Raw genomic sequence first — 23,536 nt, 5'->3', positions numbered from 1 at the left:
TCTTCGATGTACATATAGTGACCTCAAAACCAATCCGAATGAATAGAGAATTTTGGAAACAGATTTTGTTTACTCAAACAAAAAGTTTCAAATCATTATCACAATTAAAATTATTAATTGTTCTCCACTATGCTCCAACATATTTTGCCTCATTATACTTGTTAATTAAGGTCGAATTTCAAAATGAAACACTCACTTGAATGGTTGGAGATAGAGAATAATTAGACTTAGAATTCAATTTAAGCAAAGTACTTTCCTCAGATTTTACGAGCTAAATTTATTTTAATTGATGCATTGGGACTCCATCAAAATTATTGAACCTGTACTTTTCCTAAATATTATTCAACAGTGTTATGTGGTGGTTGAAAGTGGTCTATGGGAAACCTTAAACCTAACTTTCGTACTAATGGTCACATTTCATCAAGGTGTATTTGTAATCTTGACAGAACTGTGTTTAACTGGTGGATTGGAAGCGCGTCGCTTAGCTTCACAATTTGAGATGTCTTTAATGAAATATTCCTACCACGAATGATGTCCTGCAGGGATGAGATACTTATGAATAATCTACCACCGATTGATGCCCATGCAAGTGAACATATTCAACATATGCGAGTCAACAGCGACATGCAACTTGATCAAGCAGTTTATATTTTACAGACACATGAAACAATTGAGTAAATCATAGTTACAATTTATACATTATTCCAATTTAACTAATTCAACTAACTGAGTAGAAACAAAGTAAAACAAGTTAGTTATGAGGCATAATAAAAATTCAAGCTACCAATGGAGCAACAACTCGATTGTTTTGATAGAAGCTCATTCAGCAAATCACACCGACACTACATACTTTTACCCATTGATTACTATAAACGACTGAGTGACCGTTATCAATCAAATGCCATTCGATAACACCGTTTACAAATTTGAGATCATTCAGTAGCAAATCCAAAAGTAGTTGTTAATTTTGATTAATTAGGAAAGACTACGTGATTACATTGTTTCAACTAAACACACACGCCTATAACCATTGTGTTGTATGAAATGATATAGAGAAAAAAATTGAGAAATTATTCAGGGCGTTACTTTTTGTTTTTTATAAGGAAATGAAACAAAGAAAATAACGCCAATTAAGTTTACAATCAGAAGTTCCAATCGCTTATCCTTTTTGAAAATTTCAAGGAGCTCACACTCTGTCATTTCTACGACAAGATAAAATAAGTTTGTAATGTCTCCTGTCAAAATATATGAGAGACCCCCAATCAACAATTATCAAAATCGCTTACTAAACGAATTGCAGATTGCATAACTAGATAAGTGTAGATGAAAACTAAATGCATCTGATTGAGTGAACAACTATTCTGTAACAGATTGCATTTATTCTGCCATAATTCGTTATGTTTTTATGGTGTTCTATCCTTAACATTTTGAAGTTTTCTACAATCACCCATGAGAATCTGTGAGTATCTTGGATGGTCAGATCACTCCAGTCACACAAATTCTTGTGGATATAAAAGGATAAATGATGGTAAGATGGTGATTCTACATGAAATGAAAAATTCATTCATGTTACGAAATCTAGATTTCATGAAAGAAATAAAGAAATATTGATTAGTCGATGAGAGGGGTGTCACCACTCACACAAGTGTATAGTCTTCAAATCAGTTGAAACCACTCTCTTTATGTCTTTTAAGAGCTCCTCAACTCGGAAGACAAAAATACCAAGAAATTCAAAGGAACTCTAATAGGACACCACTAATCTCGAGAATTCCTTGAAGAGACCGAGACAAACGTTGAAATATGCGATCATGAATACTCAGGAAAACAGAACAAGTACAGTGAACATCAATCCACAACGTTAAATACAGATTCATATCATTGTATCATGTGTTCAGATGTTGTCGAATCAGACGGTCAAATTATAAAATGTGGATGCATTATTTCCATTGACGATATGACACAAAACGTCTGGCAAGCATTTCAATAAAAATCTCAAATCACTAACTCTATGATAAAGTGGGGCATCAATTGAAACAGTGATTCCCGTTGGGTTGTAAAGACCTGTTATTTCCTTGTTAAACCACAAAATGATGAAGATAATTATAATTCATCTACAAGCTAGTGTAGGAGTAGCGAGCTGGGGGTAAAGATGCTTGAGAATGAACGCAAAAATTAATCTTAGAGAGGAAGAAAACGTAATCATCTATCGAATAGTAGTGAAAGAAAATAATTTTAGGAGGCACCAGTTGATATTGTTTCTTAACATACTGTCGAATCAGTCAGAAAATCAAGACCAGGTTTAAACTGTCTTCCTTGCGCGTTTGCCGATTCCAATTACTTACTGTTTGAAGTGGTCATTTTCGAAGCACTAAACAAGTGTGTGTTAATAAAAAGGAGTTTTATGGAAATACAATTTTCGTGAGCCGACTGTGTGGATTATGTCCAAGACAGCTTTATCTTGAGGAGACCGAAGAGTTCATAATATTGTAACCAATGTGAATCGATGGTCACCGTTACTTTAAATGAATGATGTAAAATGGGTTAGGTACTTATCGCTGGTCTGAAGGAATTATTGTACCACCTTTTCTAGTAATGTAAAGTCGAATGTAAACCAAGTGTCGAGAAAAAAACGAATATATTCTGATTTTTGAGTGGAATATGTTAAAAATGTAGCCAAGTTTACCACAAGTTTTATGATGATTATTATTACAACGTATTTTCACCCGATCGAGTGGTTTAACTCTTGAGTGAGAAGTAACCGAGGTCTAAGAGTTGTCTAATGATCATTTATTAGTCTGTGAACAATAAATTCACAGAAATATCATCAAGCTCGATTAATGTGTCGAATTTGGAAGAATTTTAGAATATTTTCTAGTGAATACAATTCCATCCAACATCCTGACCGACATTTTATCATATGAAGTGGTTTCAATGACGTAGTCTTGAACAAGTATGATGTGTGTTAGTTAGCGAAAGTGAAATATGATTAGTTGTTAAGTGTGTGAAAACAGCCGCAGCCTACGGACTTTTAAATATTCGGTTTCCCTTTCTATCATTGATTTTACTGAGGACTGGCTGAATGGGACTGCTTGTAATTGTTTTGAATAAAGTATTCACCTGATTCTCCATTTTCAGTCGTGAATCCTAGTTCCAACATAGCATGATTAGTCTTACTGTCGTATTTACATGTTACAGTAATATATATGAGAGAGAGAAAATATTTTAAACATCCATTATATCGGAGTCAGTGTATTTGCAATGTATTGATCAGTCTGGTGATCCGTACCTATTAATTACATGATTAGGTCATTACCTTTATTATGTGGTTTGTAGTGTCGGTTGCTACATCAAGCCGATATAGCTTATCCTACATTCCAAACAGGAAAATCTATTCATTCTTCTTCAGTTACATGTTAAACTTGTTAATTATTCACTTATCAACCTTGACTGTTTTCATATGAGTGCATGTGCGTGCATTTCTTATCTCACTCATCACATGTATGTAACTTATTTTTAACTGACTACAATTGTCGATTAACGCTTGGTTAAATCGAATTGGCTCACACGCATTCTACACCGCGCGTCATTTTGCTTCGCTTGGTTTCTCCGATCGTTTATCTGGATTACTGATTGTATGAAACACACGAATTCGACGTCCATTCTCGTATTCGATTTATTTAATTCCGTAATTCACTAACACGATTTAAGTCGACAATTATATATGAGGATTGACGATATGTATATTTCAATAGCAATCATTTACAGGATCAATCTGGAGTCAGATATAGGACCACTAAAGTTTCGAATAAAATTTATTGACTTAAATCTGACACCGTTTTGAGCATAATTTTGAAAATTCAATCTACTACACCACACATTTAATGTAACTGTAAAATGAAACCATTTCATTGTGAATTGATAAATTGTTTAATAGTTGATTACTTAATATGACGATAATGACCAGACATTATGACTTTGAACTAGTTTGTCTGTAATAGTGGAGTTGTTAAACCTGATTGTATTGGAAATATAAACTCTTCGTAACTAGAATTAATCTAAATGTCATTTACGTTTGTAGGAAAGAGATCACCCGTAAGATGCGGCAACGTTAATCTACATTAATTCAGTGAACAATCTAACCGTATTCTCACTATTTCAGTTATACATGATATTCAGTTATGAATATATTTGTTTGAAAATCTGTTGTTGTGTTCTGAACAGTAAAATACATCATCATTTACCGCTAGTGTTAGTTTCTCTAATTTTGTCGAGTAATATTTCAATTTTCTCAGTCATTTGGAATATAACTTCAAGTATGATAGATATTTAATGAATAAGTATTATCTTGTAACTGTCTTCTGAGAAAGATAAAAATTAAGGTGAATTTATTTTGTTTTTCTGTTAGGAAGAAATGGTGAATGAGCACTGCTGAGGAGTCCCATACTAGGACAAAATGGTCGTCCACTGCTCCCTGGTTTTCATTTGTCTTCTGACATTTATCGGTTCATGATCTCGACTTAAACATAACAATCTCCACAATCCCATGCTGATGAGAATTGGAATAATTATACTTCATCATGTTTTTAGCACAATATCAGAGGGTTTTTTCATAAACAACTAAGTACGTGTAAATGAAACAAGTTAGGAACAAAAAATATCGAATCCAACCATTAATAAGTAGAAATAGGAACTAAAAGTGTGCAGTATCTTCCTTTTAGAGATATGTGGATAATATTAATTTGAGGACAGATAAATATACCAAGAATTCACTATGTTTAGTTGTGAAATACCAACCAAATTTAAGTTTGTCACAAAGAATGATATGAAATTTTACTTATGTCTATTTTCAAGTGACACAGAAATTCAATGTAAAAGTAAATATATTGTTATTATAACATTGATTACATAGACTAATACTCTACAACACATAAAAAATGTAACACTTCATTTTTTCAAAAATATTGTCCCACTTTTAGCACCTTCATGAGTCTTCACTCATAGACTTTTGTGAAAATTTGCACAACCAGTTGCCTAGATATTGAAGTGGATTTTCAGGTTGAACAATACCGATTTCTGTTAATCCTAACGTTAATGGGTTTACTATTAAGTAAAAAAAGAACACAATGAGAACTACCGTAACATTACATTGTTTGTTGTGGTCACCAACGACAAAAACAATAGTAATTTAATCAACAGCTGAGTTTTCTAACACCTAGTAAAATCTGTTCATATAACATTGATCTGATTGAAATTGCGAAATGATCGACGGTTGATTGAACAGTTTAAGAGTGTAGTTTAAAAACCTCAGAGACTTTAGCAAAAAATCATTTCAAGATGAAAATATATACTTAATCTCAACGTGGCCATTTCCACATTTCACTGACGTTCCATCTACCTAAGACCACGAAATAAAAATTCCACTTGAACATTTCTTCTTTTTCATATTTATGGGTTATATTCACCACAGATTTACTTCATCATGTGCACCTTTGAAAGTCAAAGAGCGCTAAATATCTGTTTTATTCTAGTATTCACCAATAACTTTGCTTGTGGTCGAACTAAGGGCCTTATGGTGTTACTGATTAGGTTAGAACTTCGGACCTTTGGATCGTCATCAAGTGATATATATACTGATTTCAATGAATTCATGATCATTAATTATCAGTAATGACTAGACTTGCTCTCTTTAAGTTTGAACTTCACTGACAATAAGTTCTTACTAAAACATCAGTAACTCAGCTTGAAATAATCGTTTGAGAATACGACATAGTGTTGATGAGATGTTTTCATCTTTGTCAAGTGTGGAGTTAACTTTCGTACCTCTTTTATTAACTTACTGTATCTTAATATCCTTTAGACTATTGAGTGATTTCAGTCAGATACTTGAATTTTTTGACCACTTTTTTAATGAAGTGACATTTATACATCGTGCTACACTGTTATAGAAATATGATTAAGATTGTACAGTTCTAGAAAATGGCACCAGTATAAACAGAAAAATTCCGCATCAAAATGATTTTATTTTTCCAAATGATAGAGACTAGTTATTTGATGAGGCACTTCGATCTAACAACTTCATTTAAATATGATTTATTCTTAACTAAAGTATATCTAGGTTTCAAAAAATTTAGCCAGTCTATAAATTAAAATGCATTTAGATTTGAAGGATTCATAAAATAAGACGTTTATACACATTTTTAAATAAACCGGAACAACAAATTCTGGAATATCATCATAATACCAATATGAAACTCTCAACTAACCAAATTTCGAACTAAGAATGACCATCTCAGTTACCTTGTTGATATTTGAAACAAGAAATTCAGTAATTCTGTCCCGAAGATGTAACTTTTTTATAAATTTTTAATTCAAAGATCCTCAAAAATTAATTATACTTAAGGATCAGTTGTTTGAAGCGATTTGGAGATCATTCATTTAGCTAATCCTTAACTAACTTATTTAATACACAAACTAATATTCATATGTTTGAAAGCCAAACTTTCTGATCTTTTTGCCTTTACTCTCATCTACCAGTCTACTTTTTCCTTCCTCCAACTAAATTGACCCCAATCGTCCAACATAACTACATGAAAGTTGTTTGAAATACTAGGTCAAAAATATCATAGATTATTTGTACCCCACTCTTTGATAAAGCAGAAGCTTTAGGTATTCCTGGGATGAAGCCTGAAAAATGAATATTTATTTTAACTATGATGTATACTTCGTCACATAATTGTTATTATGATTTTCATTTCACTTACTTCGTCACAGACAGATATACCTATTGCTATAATACAAATGAAGCACTAAATGTCTAAATTCAAGAGACTAAAATAATTTATTTATTCGTTTCACTTTCATGAATTTCCATGTAAGAGTATAAAAAATGAAGATATTTCTCATGGCGACATTATAATTTATGGGCGAACCAACCGGAATGAAGACAGCACGATCTTGGACTTGGGTGCGAACTCCATTTACTCATTTGGCTAGGTACCGTTTTGTTATTATAGCTGATGTCATTTCGTAATGCAGACATTAAATCTAACTCCTAACCCTAATGTTCAACTGTAGATCCTAAATCTAATTCACTACACTAATGAAAAACCCTCACTTGATTCTAGAGGGTTGGTGGACATTCCAAGGTCACTTTGGCGTTGCTAAAACGTCATCCATAAATTAGCCTCACTTTTCCCATTTATAATATCCTTAAACTAATCTCTTTCTCTTTATTTACATTTATATTACGTAATGATGTGTTGAAATATTCTTGCATGTTAAGAAAATAAAAACCAAAATTCAGTGGCCCGTTATTTTGATGCCAATTAGGTCGGAAGTTATTGTCGACTGGTTCACCACTTTAGTGGTCCTATATCTGACTCCAGATTGATCCTGTAAATGATTGCTATTGAAATATACATATCGTCAATCCTCATATATAATTGTCGACTTAAATCGTGTTAGTGAATTACGGAATTAAATAAATCGAATACGAGAATGGACGTCGAATTTGTGTGTTTCATACAATCAGTAATCCAGATAAACGATCGGAGAAACCAAGCGAAGCAAAATGACGCGCGGTGTAGAATGCGTGTGAGCCAATTCGATTTAACCAAGCGTTAATCGACAATTGTAGTCAGTTAAAAATAAGTTACATACATGTGATGAGTGAGATAAGAAATGCACGCACATGCACTCATATGAAAACAGTCAAGGTTGATAAGTGAATAATTAACAAGTTTAACATGTAACTGAAGAAGAATGAATAGATTTTCCTGTTTGGAATGTAGGATAAGCTATATCGGCTTGACGTAACAACTAACACCACGAAACATTATCTACAGTAATTTTATGAAGTTTTAACTTTTTCCTATTATGAATTTCCAACAATAGTTCAGAGAAATACAAATTTTTACAATTTTGTTGATTAAGCAATTAAAATAAGATAAAATAGTTTTTCTTACCAATATCTTCAAATATTACCGATTTAGACGATTTAAAAGACTTCATTAAATCTACATGTTCATCTTCATTCATTAGTTTGTTTGTATATTTCAAATCTAAAATTTTGAATGAAGTCAGGAATTTTGTTGATGATATAAAAACACTATAAACACTTTGATGGAGTTTTGTTCTCTGAACTGGATGGTTTGGTCGTGGAGCTGATGATGTCGTTCAGAAGAACGATGAAAGCTCCAAGACCAAACCATTCAGATCAGAGAACAAAACTTCATCAAAATCATACACCTGAGCTACAAATCTTCTTCACCATCTCACAGTATAAACATTTTATTTTAGATTATATTTAACTTGAAAAGTAATTAATCTAATCTAGTTTTGACGTGTGATGACTGGCGGTTTTCTGTTATGACTGCGTCATCAATTTATAAATATTGAATTATTTTATCAGTTTTTTTCATAGTGAATAGTAATTTAACATTATTCAATGATCATTTTATTGATAGTGATGTGAACAGAGAAACAAGAAGCCTTGACAAACTACGGAAGCTATTTCTCAGGACATTATTTCATTTAATTCAAAGCTTGTAAAACAGTTACATTTATTTGTGTCTTTAGTCTATTCTACAGATCATAAGCTTTCGTTTGATGTATGATTCAGTGCCATAGCCTTTTTTGTTCCAAAGCTGTTGTAATTTAAACGTATTATTTTGTACTCTACATTCTACGCTAATCTCCAGTTTTTGACATAATTTAATTTTTAACCAGCCTCCAGCTGAAGAGGAAATTAGGAAAAGACGATGGAGTTAATGGATAGGATATACATTACGCAGATCATCGAACTGCACCACGAGGCGAGCACTAACTTGGAATCCTGAAGGGAAGCGGGAAAGTTGAAGGCCAAAGAACACATTACGTCAGGAAATAGAATCAGATATGAAAAGGATGAATAACAACTGGAAGGATCTGGAAAGGATTGCCCAGGACAGGGTTGGATGGAGAGTGCTGGTGAGCGGCCTATGCTTCTTCACGAGGAGCATCAAGCTTAAGTAAGTAAGTATCATACGTTGTGGTCAGGTTAGTCATCTTTTCACACTGATCTGAAATCGGGAACCAGATCGGAATTTGGAATAAATCGTGTAGTGTTCCAGTTGACTTGTTTTCTCTCACTCGCGTGCTTTTCAGCCAATCAGTTGATAGAATAGTTTTCGTTTATCTACCCCACTTCGAACTCACGCGTGCTAGCCTCTAGGTTAAGCCGGTCAGCTTATCGCGTCAAGGTCTTAACCTAGATTAGACAAGTATCCTCTGCACAAGAGTGGGTAGACAGATCAAGGACGTAATAGATAGTTAAAAATTCTCTGATTTAACAAATGATAAAATAGTCATAGGTTTCTAGAATGTCACAGATATGTTTTGATGATGCGAACTGTACTGAATGTTTCAAGAGTAAAACTCCTACAGAAATCATATCAATTTATTCAGTTATGACGGTTTTCGACTAGATCAGTAAACTTGGGACAAACCATTAAGACTAGTTCACGGAAAGTAAAAAGTTTACTTACTTTTAGTCATATTTATCGACAAAATAAGTCTTTGGAAAGTCTCTATTCATATAAAAAGGTCACAGAAACAAAAAATTCGTGAAAAACAAACGATACAATAACCAAATGACGACTTACTGTTTTGTTCTACTGACTTGGATTTTGTTAAATTTTCTTTGGATTGCAAATAATCCATTTCTTCCGACTGTGATTTACGTTCGTTTTGATTATTGCTGAAACAAAGTTGAGTGGTGATATTATTTTGAATAAGTATAGTGTCAAGTATTTCTTCATTTTTATCAATATTTTGAATTTCTTCTGTATCTGTTTCATCCTCAGAAGGCGTAGTCGAACTCGATTCATCTCCATTATCATAACCATAAACTTCTGAATTAAAAGAGTTTAGTTCATCTATTTGTCTGCAATGATTGTCAATATCTTCTTTTAATAATTTTCGGAAGTTTAACTCTTCTCCAGTTGTTGTATCAGTCATGGTAAAGTTTTCTTTACGGTTTTTAACGAAATAAGTGGTCATTTTTCCTTTACCCTGTGTAACGTTATAAAAAAATGCATTAACTCAACAAAGCCTTCATTGAAAGTTGACAGTGTTGAATGAAAACTGATCAATATAGCTAGAAAGACAAGTAGAAATACTAATGATAAAGTAATCTTAATTCATTTTATTTATGTTTAATGGGTTGTGATAGTGAATTGCGTCCAAGTAAATGAATTATCTCTATTAAAGAGAGCAAGAACGAAGACTGGTATACAATAACATGAATTCATTTTATTTTATCAGGTTCTCATCAGCTGCTTACAACCTAAAATATTTGAAAACCAGCGTTATTACAGATATTGATATACTTATAAATACGAGTGTGATTAGCGATGAATATGTGTATCATGATGTAGCAAAGATTCTATTAGAGCTAACAAAGTCATAAAAATTTTGTCTAGAATATTAATAACTGTTAATGATTTTTAGGTTTACATTTATGTTATGTGATTTCATTGTGTTTTTATTTATTGTATAACTTGAGATACCCTTTCAAGTAAAGGGAACTTATGTTATGCTGTTTTATACTCAGTGTATACTAAGCTTTATTTGTTCAACTGTGTAGTGTATATTCTAAACAAATAGTTACCAAATTAATGTTATGATTACGTCGGTTGATAAAAATCATCAAGGAAATGTAAATCAATGTTTTTTTTTATTAGTAACACTGATTAGTGCAATATAATAATGCAGAGATAGGTTCACTTACTAAAACGTTTATTCATAATGATTCAATTATATAAGAGGACAAGATGTACATTGTAATTGTAGATTTACCTCAATAATAGTTATTAGCACGAATGATTCCTAGTTTAGTGGTATTTCACTTGACCACCTCTTAATAGTTAAATATAGATGTATCTGGTTCAGAACTATTAAAATAACAATCGAGTTTTCTTTCATTTTATTTACATTATCGTATGAGATAATACACGAATTTATTAATTTATATTGAAATAATTAGACTACTTATAATGATCACTGTAAATTAAAGATAAAACCATGATTAAGTGAATTCAATTCATTATAGAATGTTAGTTTTATTTCTTTACTAAAGTTCATAAATGAGATCGATTACATATATCCCTTTATATATTATTACTGCCTTGTAAAAGATATAAGTATTTTGTCGATAAATATGGCTAAAAGTAAGTAAACTTTTTACTTTCCGTGTACTAGTCTTAATGGTTTGTCCCAAGTTTACCGACCTAGTCGAAAACCGTCATAACTGAATAAATCGATATGATTTCTGTAAACTGAATTTTAAAATGTTAATTGAATCATTCCAATCCATTAAGTGATTGTGATCATTAACTAAAACTACAATAAAGCCCCTTTCTAAATCATATGGAACTATATTAACAATTTATTTTTTAAAATGTATTATTTCATTAAAAAACTTGAACATTTTTCTACATACTTTGATTGTTTGTTCACCTCGATATTCCAGAATATAAGGATATTCAAAAAGGTTCTTCGCCAAGTCCGAACTAATATGAACTGTATCTGGCTAATAAATAAATGAATAAGGAGTGCTATTTACCCATAGTAAATCCTTTAAATACAAGATTTTCATTTTTTCAAAAAAATAGTGTTTTATGAAGTTTCTGTGATTATCAAATTTTAATTATTTAAAACAAAAAAAAAATTAAAGATATATAAAGTTCAAAAGTTAGATAAAGCATTATTTAATATTTGTAGAAATCAGAGAGGGGTTTTGTGGAGAAGCCGTGACCAGTGGAGTTCAATAAGGTCTGTTGTGAAATAGTAACTCATTTAAGACAACGGTGAATAGTGGCTCAATTTCGTGGATTGGTTGAAGTTAGACATTAACACCGTTGAATGCCAACTGAGTGGTCGAAAGCTCCTGGGTTCGAATCTTGTGGGGCAAGATCGTGGGTGCGCATTGATGAGGAGTCCCACACTAAGATGAAACGACCGTTCAATGTTTCCAGGTTTTCCTTGGTGGTCTAGCTTCAACTAACTCATGAAATCACTTATAGAAATTTTGAGAAAATGATGTTTTCTTTTGTGACCTTTATTTTATTATAACATATTATTTGAATGTTCAGTATTTAAATATTATTTATAAAGGATATAGAAGATTTAATGAACTATTTTTTCAGATGGACTTTAATTATCATTTCTTCATAGTAAAGTTGGTTAATCAATTGATATTACAATTCGAGATGTGCGAATAGAAAATATGATTTTTCCTAATTGATTAGATTTTTATGCAACCTATAGAAAAGTAAAGAACACTATTTATAATTGTTTGAGAAGTTTATAAATCGATCTAAAAATCCTTATATCTCTTATAAGGCAGTAATAATATGTAAAGGTAATATGTAATCGATTTCATTTATGAACTTTGATAAAGAAAGAAAACTAATATTCTATTATGAATTGAATTCATTTAATTATGGTTTTGTCTTTAATTTACAGTGATCATTATAAGTAGTCTAATTATTTCAATATAAATTAATAAACGTTTGATCTTCTAATGATTTAACCATTCAAGTGACTAAATTGATTTTTTTACACGATCTTCATCTATTCTTATCAATATGTGATTTTAATCAGTGAAAAATTCCCATTATATTAAAACACAATTGTATGGATGAAGAATATTCTTTTCCAATAATTTCTCATCAGGTTCTACAATTCTAAATTCAAATTAATAATCCATAAAATTGACCAGATTTAAAGCAGAGTACATCATTTGGAAATTGTAATATATGTGAATTAAGAATTGTTGTTTGTTATCAAATCAGATAGTTAATGTTGGGGCTGACAAATATGAAGTTGTTAACTTGAATCAGTTTATAAGTGAAATGAAATTGTGCGATAAATGGTCAGAATAAATATGGTCAACATCGGGTAAGAGAGAGAGAATAATGGGATAAAAATCAGAAATTACGTATTATGTAAGATAATATGAATTAGGTCATATATAGTAGATTTAGGGTTGGATATTGAATAAATTCCCCAAAAGGGTTCTTGATTTACATATTACAATTTTAAATGATGTACTCTGCCTTGAATCTGGTCAATTTTATGGATTATTGGATTTATAATTGTAGAACCTGATGAGAAATCATTGAAAATAATATTCTTCGTTCATATAATTGTGCATCATTATGTGATTGTTACGATTGCTGAATTTCATTGAAATCATGAACCAATCTAAGTTAGACCACCATTGAAGACTTGGACGGTTGATTTACCCTAGTATGAGACTCTTCAGGAGTGTACAATCCACATTTAAGGTTCGTGGATTTTTGGTAATTCATTCATAAATCCTACCCTTTTATGCATTACAATCATAATGATTAGGGAATATTGATTGAGCTTGATTGGATCATAATTTGTTTCTCTTCTACATATTTCATCCTTCTATAAATTGGACTTTTATGGTAAAGTTTGCTATGTAAAATATGGCAAAAAAATTCTTACTTACGAGTCCAGTACTCATCATTCTATTTGCAGTATTTACTGTATCACCAAACAAACAATATCTTGGTGATTTAAATCCAACAATTCCAGCAACAATAGAACCAGTATGACAACCAATGTATAATTGTAGTGGTATATTTTGTTCATCTTGAGTTCTTGTCGAATTATCCAAAAAAGCTTCACTAGGCCAAAATAGATGTCGTTTTGTAACTTCCAGAATATCTAATGCCATTTCAATTATATGGGCTGAATGAAAGGATGATGGACTTGGAGCACCGGATACTAGCATATAACTATCATTAATTGTTTCAATCTTTATTATGTAATGGAAAATGGAATCAGTTTCAATTTAAGAAATATAAAATTTCCTACTAGAATTTATCATGGGCACATGAAAATCTTTCCGTAATGTGAATTATAAACATTCGAAATTGTTAATTATATTTCCTATTACAAATAACACTTTAAATGACCACAAAACTTTGTACCAAAATGTCATTTAATAATATAAGTAATTATAATAAATAATGAATAAAATGGCTATAATTTTCCATTTTAACCATAAGTAGGGTATTTTAGTCACAAAAAATGTCAGTGTAGTTGATTTTAGTAGTTAGTTTCAGCTCTCATTGAATGGGAATTGCTTTAAGAAAGAATTATCGATTAATTAACTGAAAGGTAAATATCATGTGTGTAGCTGTTAGTCATGCTCTGCAACTCAGGTATAAAATCAGTGGCCCGTATTAAAGAATGAGCCTAGTTAGGAATTAATTTTGAAATATCCTCTGTGGAAGAACAGGTTTATTTATTCGAAAAAAAAACGTTTTCTTTATATCCGATGAGTTTTCCGTTAAAAATATAACGAGGGAATTGTCTTTTAAAAAAGTTTATTTTTGTCGTTATATTTAGGGGAATGGTTCTGAGTCAGGATTAATTATTTAGACACAATCACATAATATTCGAAAGTACATCGGACAACTTTAATTGTATCAGATAGTAATCGTCTAGTGGGAACTGTTATATTCTAACGAAGATTAAATTATAAGTAATTTCTGAGAGCACCGATGGCGTGAAATATTGTTATCGGATGCAATTTTTCTAGGCCATCTCTGGCCCAACATACGAGGTAAAGACCGGTGTCAGGCAAGGTTGCTTACTCTCACACTTTCTCTTTCTCCTGGTGGTCGACTGGATCATGAAGACGTCAACATCTGAAGGGAAACACAGGATACAGTGGACAGATAGGATGCAGCTGGACGATTTAGACTTCGCAGATGACCTGGATCTTCTATCGCAAACGCAACAACAAATGCAGGAGAAAACGGACAGTATGGCAGCAGCCTCTGCAGCAGTAGGTCTCAATATACACAAAGGGGAAAGCAAGATTCTCCGATACAATACAGCATACATCAATTCAGTCACAGTTGACGGAGGAGATTTGGAAGATGTAAAATGCCTTTACATATTTGAGCAGCATCACTGATGAACACGGTTGGTCTGATGCAGATGTGAAAGCGCGGATCGGCAGAGCAAGAGCAGTATATTTACAACTGAGGAACATCTGGAACTCAAAGCAACTGTCAACCAACACCAAGGTCAGGATTTTCAATACAAATGTCAAGACAGTTCTACTGTATGGAGCGGAAACTTGGAGAACTACGAAACCGATCATCCAGAAAATAAAAGTGTTTATTTACTGTTGTCTGCGCAAAATACGTCTGATCCGTTGGCTCATTTCTCTTACTACTCATCATTATTTGTTACCCTACGTAAATTAGCAAAATTCAAAAGTAAGCTAAGATATAACTTTTCTCTGTTGATAAAAAGGCGATACTGGTGGTATTTAATATACCACATAACATACATAACAATAATTGAATTAACAACACAATGATTACACAAAAATTGGGTCAACATTTACGATTATTATAACATTTAGTCGAACCCAATTAATTGATACTTATGAATAAACAGCAAATCTATCTTTTTAATTATTAACAAAGTGGTAAGCTATTAGAAACGTGTTGAAAATTATTCGTTTTCCATCAGCTTCTAGAATTATTCAAATCTCAGTCATGAATCAAGTTTATATTCCCTAAATTTCTACATGTAGTTTAAAGTTCACATGATTAATTATATTCTAAAATAGTCGTTAGTAATCGGAGCCAAGATGGATATTTCGTCGTAGGAACTAGTCAATTATATTTATTTATATGCCAATGTTAATGTTCACAATAAAACTCGGATCCATTGATTGTCTTTTCAAAGTAATAAAGTATTTCACACAAATAAAATTTTGTTTTTATCCAATCGAGCTTGCTTATAAAAAAATTAAACGACACTTTAAAGAATTACCTTTATACGAACATTTCATCTTACATTAAATAATGAACAAAGAGATTTAAATGGACCAATATCCATTCAGTATCAATTTACCTTATAAACATTATGTGATTCAGTCATTGAATCATAAAGTGTGTACATTTGATTTAATATATCGACAATTTTATGTGGACACATTCGACTAGAATAATTAGAAAAATTAACCACTTTAGTGAAGCATATTGTCACTGAATTGTATGCCTGAAAATTTTAATAAAATAATTAAAAATATCAGATGGGTTTTGTGGATATTATAGTAATTTCAGTGGTTAAGACCATGAGTCCTGGAGTTCTAGTGAGAAGTAGTGGAGTTCAACCAGATCTGTTGTGAGACAGTAACTCACTGAAGACAATGGTGGATGTGTCGCTCAGTTTCGTGGGTTAGTTGAAGTTAGAAATTAACACCGCTGGATGCCGGCTCAGCGGTCTAGTGGTTAAGTGCTCGCGCGCAAAATCAGTAGATCCTATGTTCGAATCTCGCAGGGGGCGAGGTCGTAGATGCGCACTGCTAAAGGGTACCACACTAGGACTAAACGACCCTCCAGTGCTCCCAGGTTTCCCATGGTGGTCTAGCTTCAACTGGTTCATTATCTCAACCATTGAAATAATTAAAAATTGGAAGAAAAAATTATCTACAGTTGATTAGATATGAAAAATCAGCAAATTTAACCATTATAAGAATTCATTATCTCGATTTATAAACATAGATGATTAACTATGTAAACTATTGAATATTAAAAAAACTATTCAAATTTGGGTGATTCAAATCAGTTAAAAAAATTTAGTCATAATATACTGTGTGCTACTGATGTCGACAGATATAAGTAGTATGGTATCATCAATCGAAAATGAAATATTTGGGGGCAGAAGGTTAATAAAGATCAAAGAAAAAAGAATGAAAAAAGAGAATGATTGGTGTGAAAATGAAGGAACAATCAAGTCTGAGACAACTGATGAACATTTCTCAAATGAAGTATTCACTGTATAGTTCTCAGATTTTATTAATATGTTCTGTTATTTTGTATTCGCATATATTTAGTTGTCCCCGCTTGTGTTCTCGTTTACTACAAAATTACTTCATGACATTAAAATGGTGTTTATCCTTAAGACATTCGTTGATGATATATAAACGATAAAGTTCTTGTTTGGTTCATAAAATCATTAAAAGTAAACGTACATAGTTCACTTGGTATTGTTTACTTGAATCTTTCCATTGATGTTTAGGACTGCAGTTGATCAGTCTCTTATTGGCACATGTGCATACTGTGCATATTGCTTCGATATTGTCTTAATTCTCAAGCATTTAAAGCAAAGACGGATAGTAGCTAGCAGTAGGATCGCGATGGCGTTTGAAGCGAACGGTACTGAGTTCGAGCTCCAGAGTAAACATCAACTCTGAGGTGCAAGTACACCCAGTTGACGAATGCCAAACAGAATGGACCGCGCGTTCTGGATTCCACTGCTAGCCACTATCCGTCTTTGCATTGAACGTGTATAGATTTGTAAATACTAGACAATTTGAAACATTTCTCTATAGAAAATAATTTCATCGTTTTTATCCGAAAGTAACAAAATAAGAATGTAGATTATGTATGTGACAAACTGGAGCTATCAGGCAGTCATCAACTTGATTTCTTATCATTACTCCTAACTGTTAACGATATATTCTAGCCTCAAGTCCAATTTTTAAGTCTAAATCAAATTTATAACTCCACTGCGCGTCACTTCGTCTCGTTTCGCTTTGCTTTCTCCACTTCGTTTCTCTAATTATCTGTCTGGATCAATTAGTGTATGAAATATACGTATTCAAAATTCATTCTCGTATTTGACCTGTTCCGTTATTCTCTAACACGGACTGGATCAACGAAAATATACGAAGTTTGTTGCTATGTATATTTCGATAACAATCACAAAATAAAGGGCCACTTAAAGACAAAATAAACATAAGTAGTTATACATTTACTCCTGAATAAGTTAGCAGACAGTTGGACATTGTCTTATCTATGATGAAAATTTTTAAAATAAGAATTGTAGAACAAAATTTCACCTTCATTGTTTCTGAAGGATGTTTTCCTTGACTTATTTGTTGTGCGACTTCTTTAGGTAAGCATTGTTCCAGCAGTTGATAGGTTTTTCTTCGTTGTTCATCGAGTTTTCTGGCTATTTTTGATAACTCCTTACTTTTTCTTTTTTGCTATGAATACAAAACAGAATTGTAGTTAACCTGAGTAATAATCTAATAAACTCATTCTAGGTATCAGCTTCAGGTAGCCCAATGTCAGAAACCTGGTGAGTCTGAATTGGAGTTACAAAAAGCTAGAAGACACTCCGTTTAAAAGAATTTTCCTTAGTCTTCATACTAAACGACGACTTCATAGTCAAGCTACGCATCGGATTATTGAAAAAGATGTATAAATCTAAAAACGATCTCTCTATCTAAAACAAACCTGTTGTCAGAACGATTATTAAAAGAGATCACCTGAAGCTGTACAACAATTAACGAAGTAAAACTTTGCATAATATTGGACACCGTTATAATTTACAATTTAAATGAAACGCGGTTGCAACTGGTTTTCTGTAGATAAAGCGTCTTAAACTCTCACATTGACGGAATCAATTTCAACCTTACTTTCCTTGGGTATTCAAACAACATCACTTTAATTATGGTCGACACTAATTATATTTCCTAGCATCAGTGCTGTGGTCATGATTTCTTGTTAAGTGGCCAAGAAATTTGTTTAAACAATAATAACTGTTTAGCTGCTCATTAAACGCGTATTTTTCGTACATTAGAAATGAATAACCGTCTTGCTCTTCACTGTTTCTCTCAAAAGTGTACGGATCAAAAGCTGGACGCCCCATCTATTCTTTTGTAAATTGCTTTTATGATAACATCCTAGATACGTAAATGTAATCTGAAATTTGATTAATTACAATTTATTATTTTGTATTTTAAAAATCCATTAAGTTAGTGGTTTTTTATTAGCTAAAGGGAAAAGTTTAGAATTTTACTTCCTCATGTGGGGCAGGCCACATTGGCCGCACAAAGCAATCACTTGTTAAACACATCTCAAAACACTACTTGGCATGGCTTTTAAAAGGAGAATGTAAAACAATCACCAGTTCAATACAGGAGCATCTAATCAACTCTGGACACATCTCTCCGAAGGAGTCTTCTTTTTAAATAATCTACACAGTCAAAGGAACTAGATCGAAGGGAGGTCGAATCAAAAACTTGTGCACTGCTGAGGCATTGGCGATCCACCAAATCAAGCGCGAACTCTGCTTGCGAAAACGATACGTCCAACCTCTCATCCTTCCTTGGCCCTAATTCCCTTCTGTAGTATGTTTTGGTGTGTCCTTTTTTTAAATAAGTGCATTGTAATTTTAAACCGTAATGAGTTATTATTCTTTCACAATTTTTCATGATTATTATTCAGTTATTATTATGACCTTTATGTGTTTCGTTTTTCATCGTATCTGTAACTTGGACAATTACCTTTCATAATTCAGACCCGTAAATTGTTTCCATGTTTATATTCTTTTCTTACCCCTTGATTATTACGTAACGTCATCTGACAATAAGTCTCGAACCATCTTACGATGCAATCTTTTCTATCCTTCTATAGACATACAATTTCTAGGATTCTTTATTTATTATTATCAATATGAGGATTTATGGAGATTGTAGTATCTTCGCAGTTGAATTCACGAGTCGAGCTAAGTTAGACCGACATTAAAAACATGGGAGCACTGGACGGCCGTCTCGTCTCGTTATGGGACATCTCAGCAGTGAGTATTCACGATCCCACGCGTGGGACTCGAACCCGGGACCTTCTGCCTCGTGCGTGAACGCTTAACCTCTAGACCAATGAGCCAGCATCCAACAGTGGTAGCGTCTAACTTCAGTCGATCCATGATCTTTAGTTTGTTTCTTCTGTAATTTCATTTTACGAAGGCTCAGTGGAATAACTTCTAGCCATCTATCAAGCATTATTCTTTAGATTGTACATAAGTACTTCGATTATTCCTTTAATGTAAAGTGTTGAATAAATGTTGTTTATGATTTAGAAACGATCAAATTATCTTTATTAACTCAGCCTGTGGATTTTCTAGAATTACTACCGGTCCCAAAACTGGGTAAAGGAGGGGGGTTGGGCATGGGGTCAGCAACCCCACCCCGTAGAAAAAAATCTTTGTAAAAAAACTCCAACCAGTAAATTATCTTTATTACGAAACATTATTCTAAAATAATAATAATAATAATAATAATAATAAAACTCACTTTTTCTAATAAAAATAAAAGATTTTTAGATACTGTATCACCTAAGATCATTTTCTCAACTTTAATATCATATAAGTTAATGTCTTGTAAATCTAGTCCAAAGTCGATAAAAGATTTAATTTCTGAAAAACTAAAAACAAATAAAATAATTTGAAGGTATAATTATTTTAATTAACAGTATGGCGTTGTGGAGATTATTAGGTTTTTGATTGAGATCATGAAGCGATTGATGTTAGACCACCATTGAAAACCTAGAAGCACTGGACGGCTGTTTCGTCCTGTTTTGGGACTCCTCAGCAGTGAGTATCCACGATCCTGCTTGCGGGTTACGAACTTATCAAGCTAGTCATTAATTTGATTATTTAAAGAATAATCAAAATAATTACAATTTTAGTAGAATTTTTGATGAATAACTACGTTGGTTAGATAAAAAATTTGAAAAGTAGTATTTCTTAAAGATTTTCAAGCCTTTCAAATCATACTATTAGAACACATTTAAGAAAATAATAAGCAAACAAACAAAAGAATGAGATAAGACTTTCAAATTTTTTTTCAACACCATCAAATCATCCAACTTACTCTCAAAAAAAGAAATATCCCTTAAGTTTTTTTTACATTTTACTAAAATAACATCTGTTGCCTAGATACCATAATTGCAACATTAACTGTTCATATTATATTTTAATATCAAACAAAAAATAATATATGTTGACTAGTAGTCATTATTATATATCCAAGGCTAGTGATTCTACATTCTGTTTATGATTGGTAATAAGTATATGCTCAAACAAAATCTTAAATAATGAGATAACTAATTCACTTCATAATGTCTGAGTCTACATTAAAACACATTGAATAATAGTCAAAGCGTATGAACAGAAGGTGAAATTTTTTTATGTGTTATGAATAATATTACATTATAAATTATAGTAAAATTGAACCATTCACTTACTTTGGTTTCCCTATAAAAAGTAACATTGACCATTCTTTTACATAAATCATTTGACCCTTAATATATAACATTGATTTTTGACTCTCATCTATAAAAAAAAAGAAAAAATCCATCTTGATATTATTTGACTTTGAAACAGTTCAATGGTTTCAGTCACTGGTACTAAAGAATCAAAGTTAATATTTGTGTAAGTTGAAGTTAAATGCATATTTTGTTTCAAGAGATTACTTAGCTTTGATTCTTTAAATACTATCTGTTTAACGTATATATTCTCTCATTACTGAATGTACTTCATAGAAAATGATCGAAAGTAAGGTCTATTTTCACATGATTATTCATTCATCAGATTCAAGAGTATATCATAGAACTTATTCTCTTCATTATGAAAATTGTACTTATTTATAATTATAATACTAATAATAACAATGGTGAAAGTTTAATTCGGCACAAGCAATTTTTTATAGTAAAAAATGAAAATTTATCAATCACTACGGTGTTTGTGTTTGAGATTTCAAGTGTTTAAGATTACAACAGCCCATGAGCGCACATCATTGCAATTCATCATCACTTAGGTTAAGCAAATCTAAAATAGGAAGGTGAATTTCAACAATTATACAGTTAAAAAGTGCACTATTGAGTGACAAGATTATGTATATTTATATTCCTCTCTTTATAAGCTTCATTTTTACCTACTGATTATTATTGTCATATGATTTACTATCCTTAAGATATTCACAATTTATTAATTACAGTTTCTCACAATCACTGCCACTTCCTCACTTGATCTTGTACAAATGTTATTTTCTATCTTATGATATGAAGTGGTCTGGTTGGCTTGTACATATAAACTGTGTATGCTTGAAATAAATGATTCATATAGTGGGAGGTGATATTGGTGCTGTGGAGTGAACAGGTAGGGCTAATCATGAAAAGGACGAATAATGACTCTGAGCTGCTCATACCGGTCAATACGTGATTGTTGTGGCACAGTGTTAAGACAGTATAAGTCGTATTCTGATTGGTGAATAAATCACGTGATAAATTGACCGGACAAAAGTCACAATATGATCTTTGAAAACAATTCTTAGAATCAACCAAATCTTACCAGAATATGCCTGATGAGTTTTTTTCTTATTCTAGTTACGGATATTTACTTATCTCCCATTCATATTCACCTTATTACCGAATTTCCAAAGTTTATTCTTTGTAATGAATACTGAGTAAGAATTCAGTAGTCAGTATTTTCTTTATCTTTTAGCATTTCAAAAAGTTTGCTATTAAATACGACGATGTGATATCACTTCATATAATGGATATTATAATTATCTCCCATGCATTAAAATAATGTACCATATAGTCTATTAACGTAGGAGATCCCTATGTTTCCTCATGAAAATTAGTGTAGTTTAGTCAGAAAAAAGTACTTAAACTGATTTTACAAATTAGAAATCCTATAAAGGGCTGTTTACTTTTAAAAAATTACACAAAAAATTAGTACATGATTGCTAATGATGTTGCCTGGTGAATTTCAGTCGAAACCCAATATATAACAAGTTATCAATATAAATAAATAAATATATACATAAACATTATCACCCACTCGATTTTCTATTAATCTTTAGCCCAATTTTAAACGTGGAAGAGGAAAACATCATAATCTGTTTAAAACAAAAATAAAAGAAATGTTGAGAAGACAAATCAAGGAGCAAAATAACATTTTAGCAGGATATATTTTTTGAAGGCATTTCATGAGATAAAACTTTAAAACGAAATCAGACTGTTTCAAATGTTGTTGTTTTTCAAATGAATAATTCAGTGCATTATTTTACTGAACTATTTCTTCAATAATTTAACCATACATTGTTACAATGTTGTTTGCATCTAAAATAAATGTGCAATAACACTTATTTACAACAATTAAAGGCCAGCAGTGGAATCCAGGACACACGTTTCGTCCTATTTGGGACTCGTTTCAGAGTTGATGTTTGAAGCGAACTGTACTGGATTCGTGTCCCAGAATGAACACCAACTATGAGATTCAGGTACATCCAACTGGTGAGTCCCAAATAGAACGAATTGTGCGTCCTGGATTCCACTGCTAGCCATTATCCATCTTTGCTTGAAACGCTTGTGAATCAAGGCAATGCCAAGGCAATACGCATAGTATGCACATATGCCTATAAAAGACTGATCAATTGCAGTCCTAAACATCAATAGAAAGATTCAAGTAACCAATATCAAGTGAACTAATCGATTATTTTCTCCAACTTTTATTTAACTCATTGGTTTACATTTGTTTTTTCGTGACAAATGAATTTTTAATTTAAAGACTAATTCAACAACTTCGAAATAAACTTTAAATCAGAGCATGTAAATGGTCTCTCAGATGATAACTAAATGTT

General features: G+C 31.9%; 1 protein-coding gene across 1 annotated transcript in view; it reads right to left on the bottom strand.

The window, feature by feature from the left end:
• Window positions 1-4,981: 4,981 nt before the first annotated feature.
• The window catches only part of NOVA1_4 (RNA-binding protein Nova-1), a gene marked incomplete at both ends in the record, with an annotated part of 41,226 nt that continues 22,671 nt past the window's right edge, over window positions 4,982-23,536 (bottom strand). The window contains 9 exons of the mRNA XM_035734006.2: window positions 4,982-5,100; window positions 7,965-8,060; window positions 9,642-10,050; window positions 11,480-11,569; window positions 13,520-13,828; window positions 15,952-16,098; window positions 20,183-20,312; window positions 21,135-21,222; window positions 22,735-22,792. Coding sequence (XP_035590214.2) covers window positions 4,982-5,100; window positions 7,965-8,060; window positions 9,642-10,050; window positions 11,480-11,569; window positions 13,520-13,828; window positions 15,952-16,098; window positions 20,183-20,312; window positions 21,135-21,222; window positions 22,735-22,792 — 1,446 coding nt within the window. The remainder of the gene's footprint in view (window positions 5,101-7,964; window positions 8,061-9,641; window positions 10,051-11,479; window positions 11,570-13,519; window positions 13,829-15,951; window positions 16,099-20,182; window positions 20,313-21,134; window positions 21,223-22,734; window positions 22,793-23,536) is intronic.

This window comes from Schistosoma haematobium, chromosome 1 (genome assembly GCF_000699445.3).
Source record: "Schistosoma haematobium chromosome 1, whole genome shotgun sequence".
Taxonomy (NCBI): domain Eukaryota; kingdom Metazoa; phylum Platyhelminthes; class Trematoda; order Strigeidida; family Schistosomatidae; genus Schistosoma; species Schistosoma haematobium.
The sequence above is the reverse complement of the archived record's forward strand: the minus strand, read 5'-3'. Positions and strand labels throughout refer to the sequence as shown.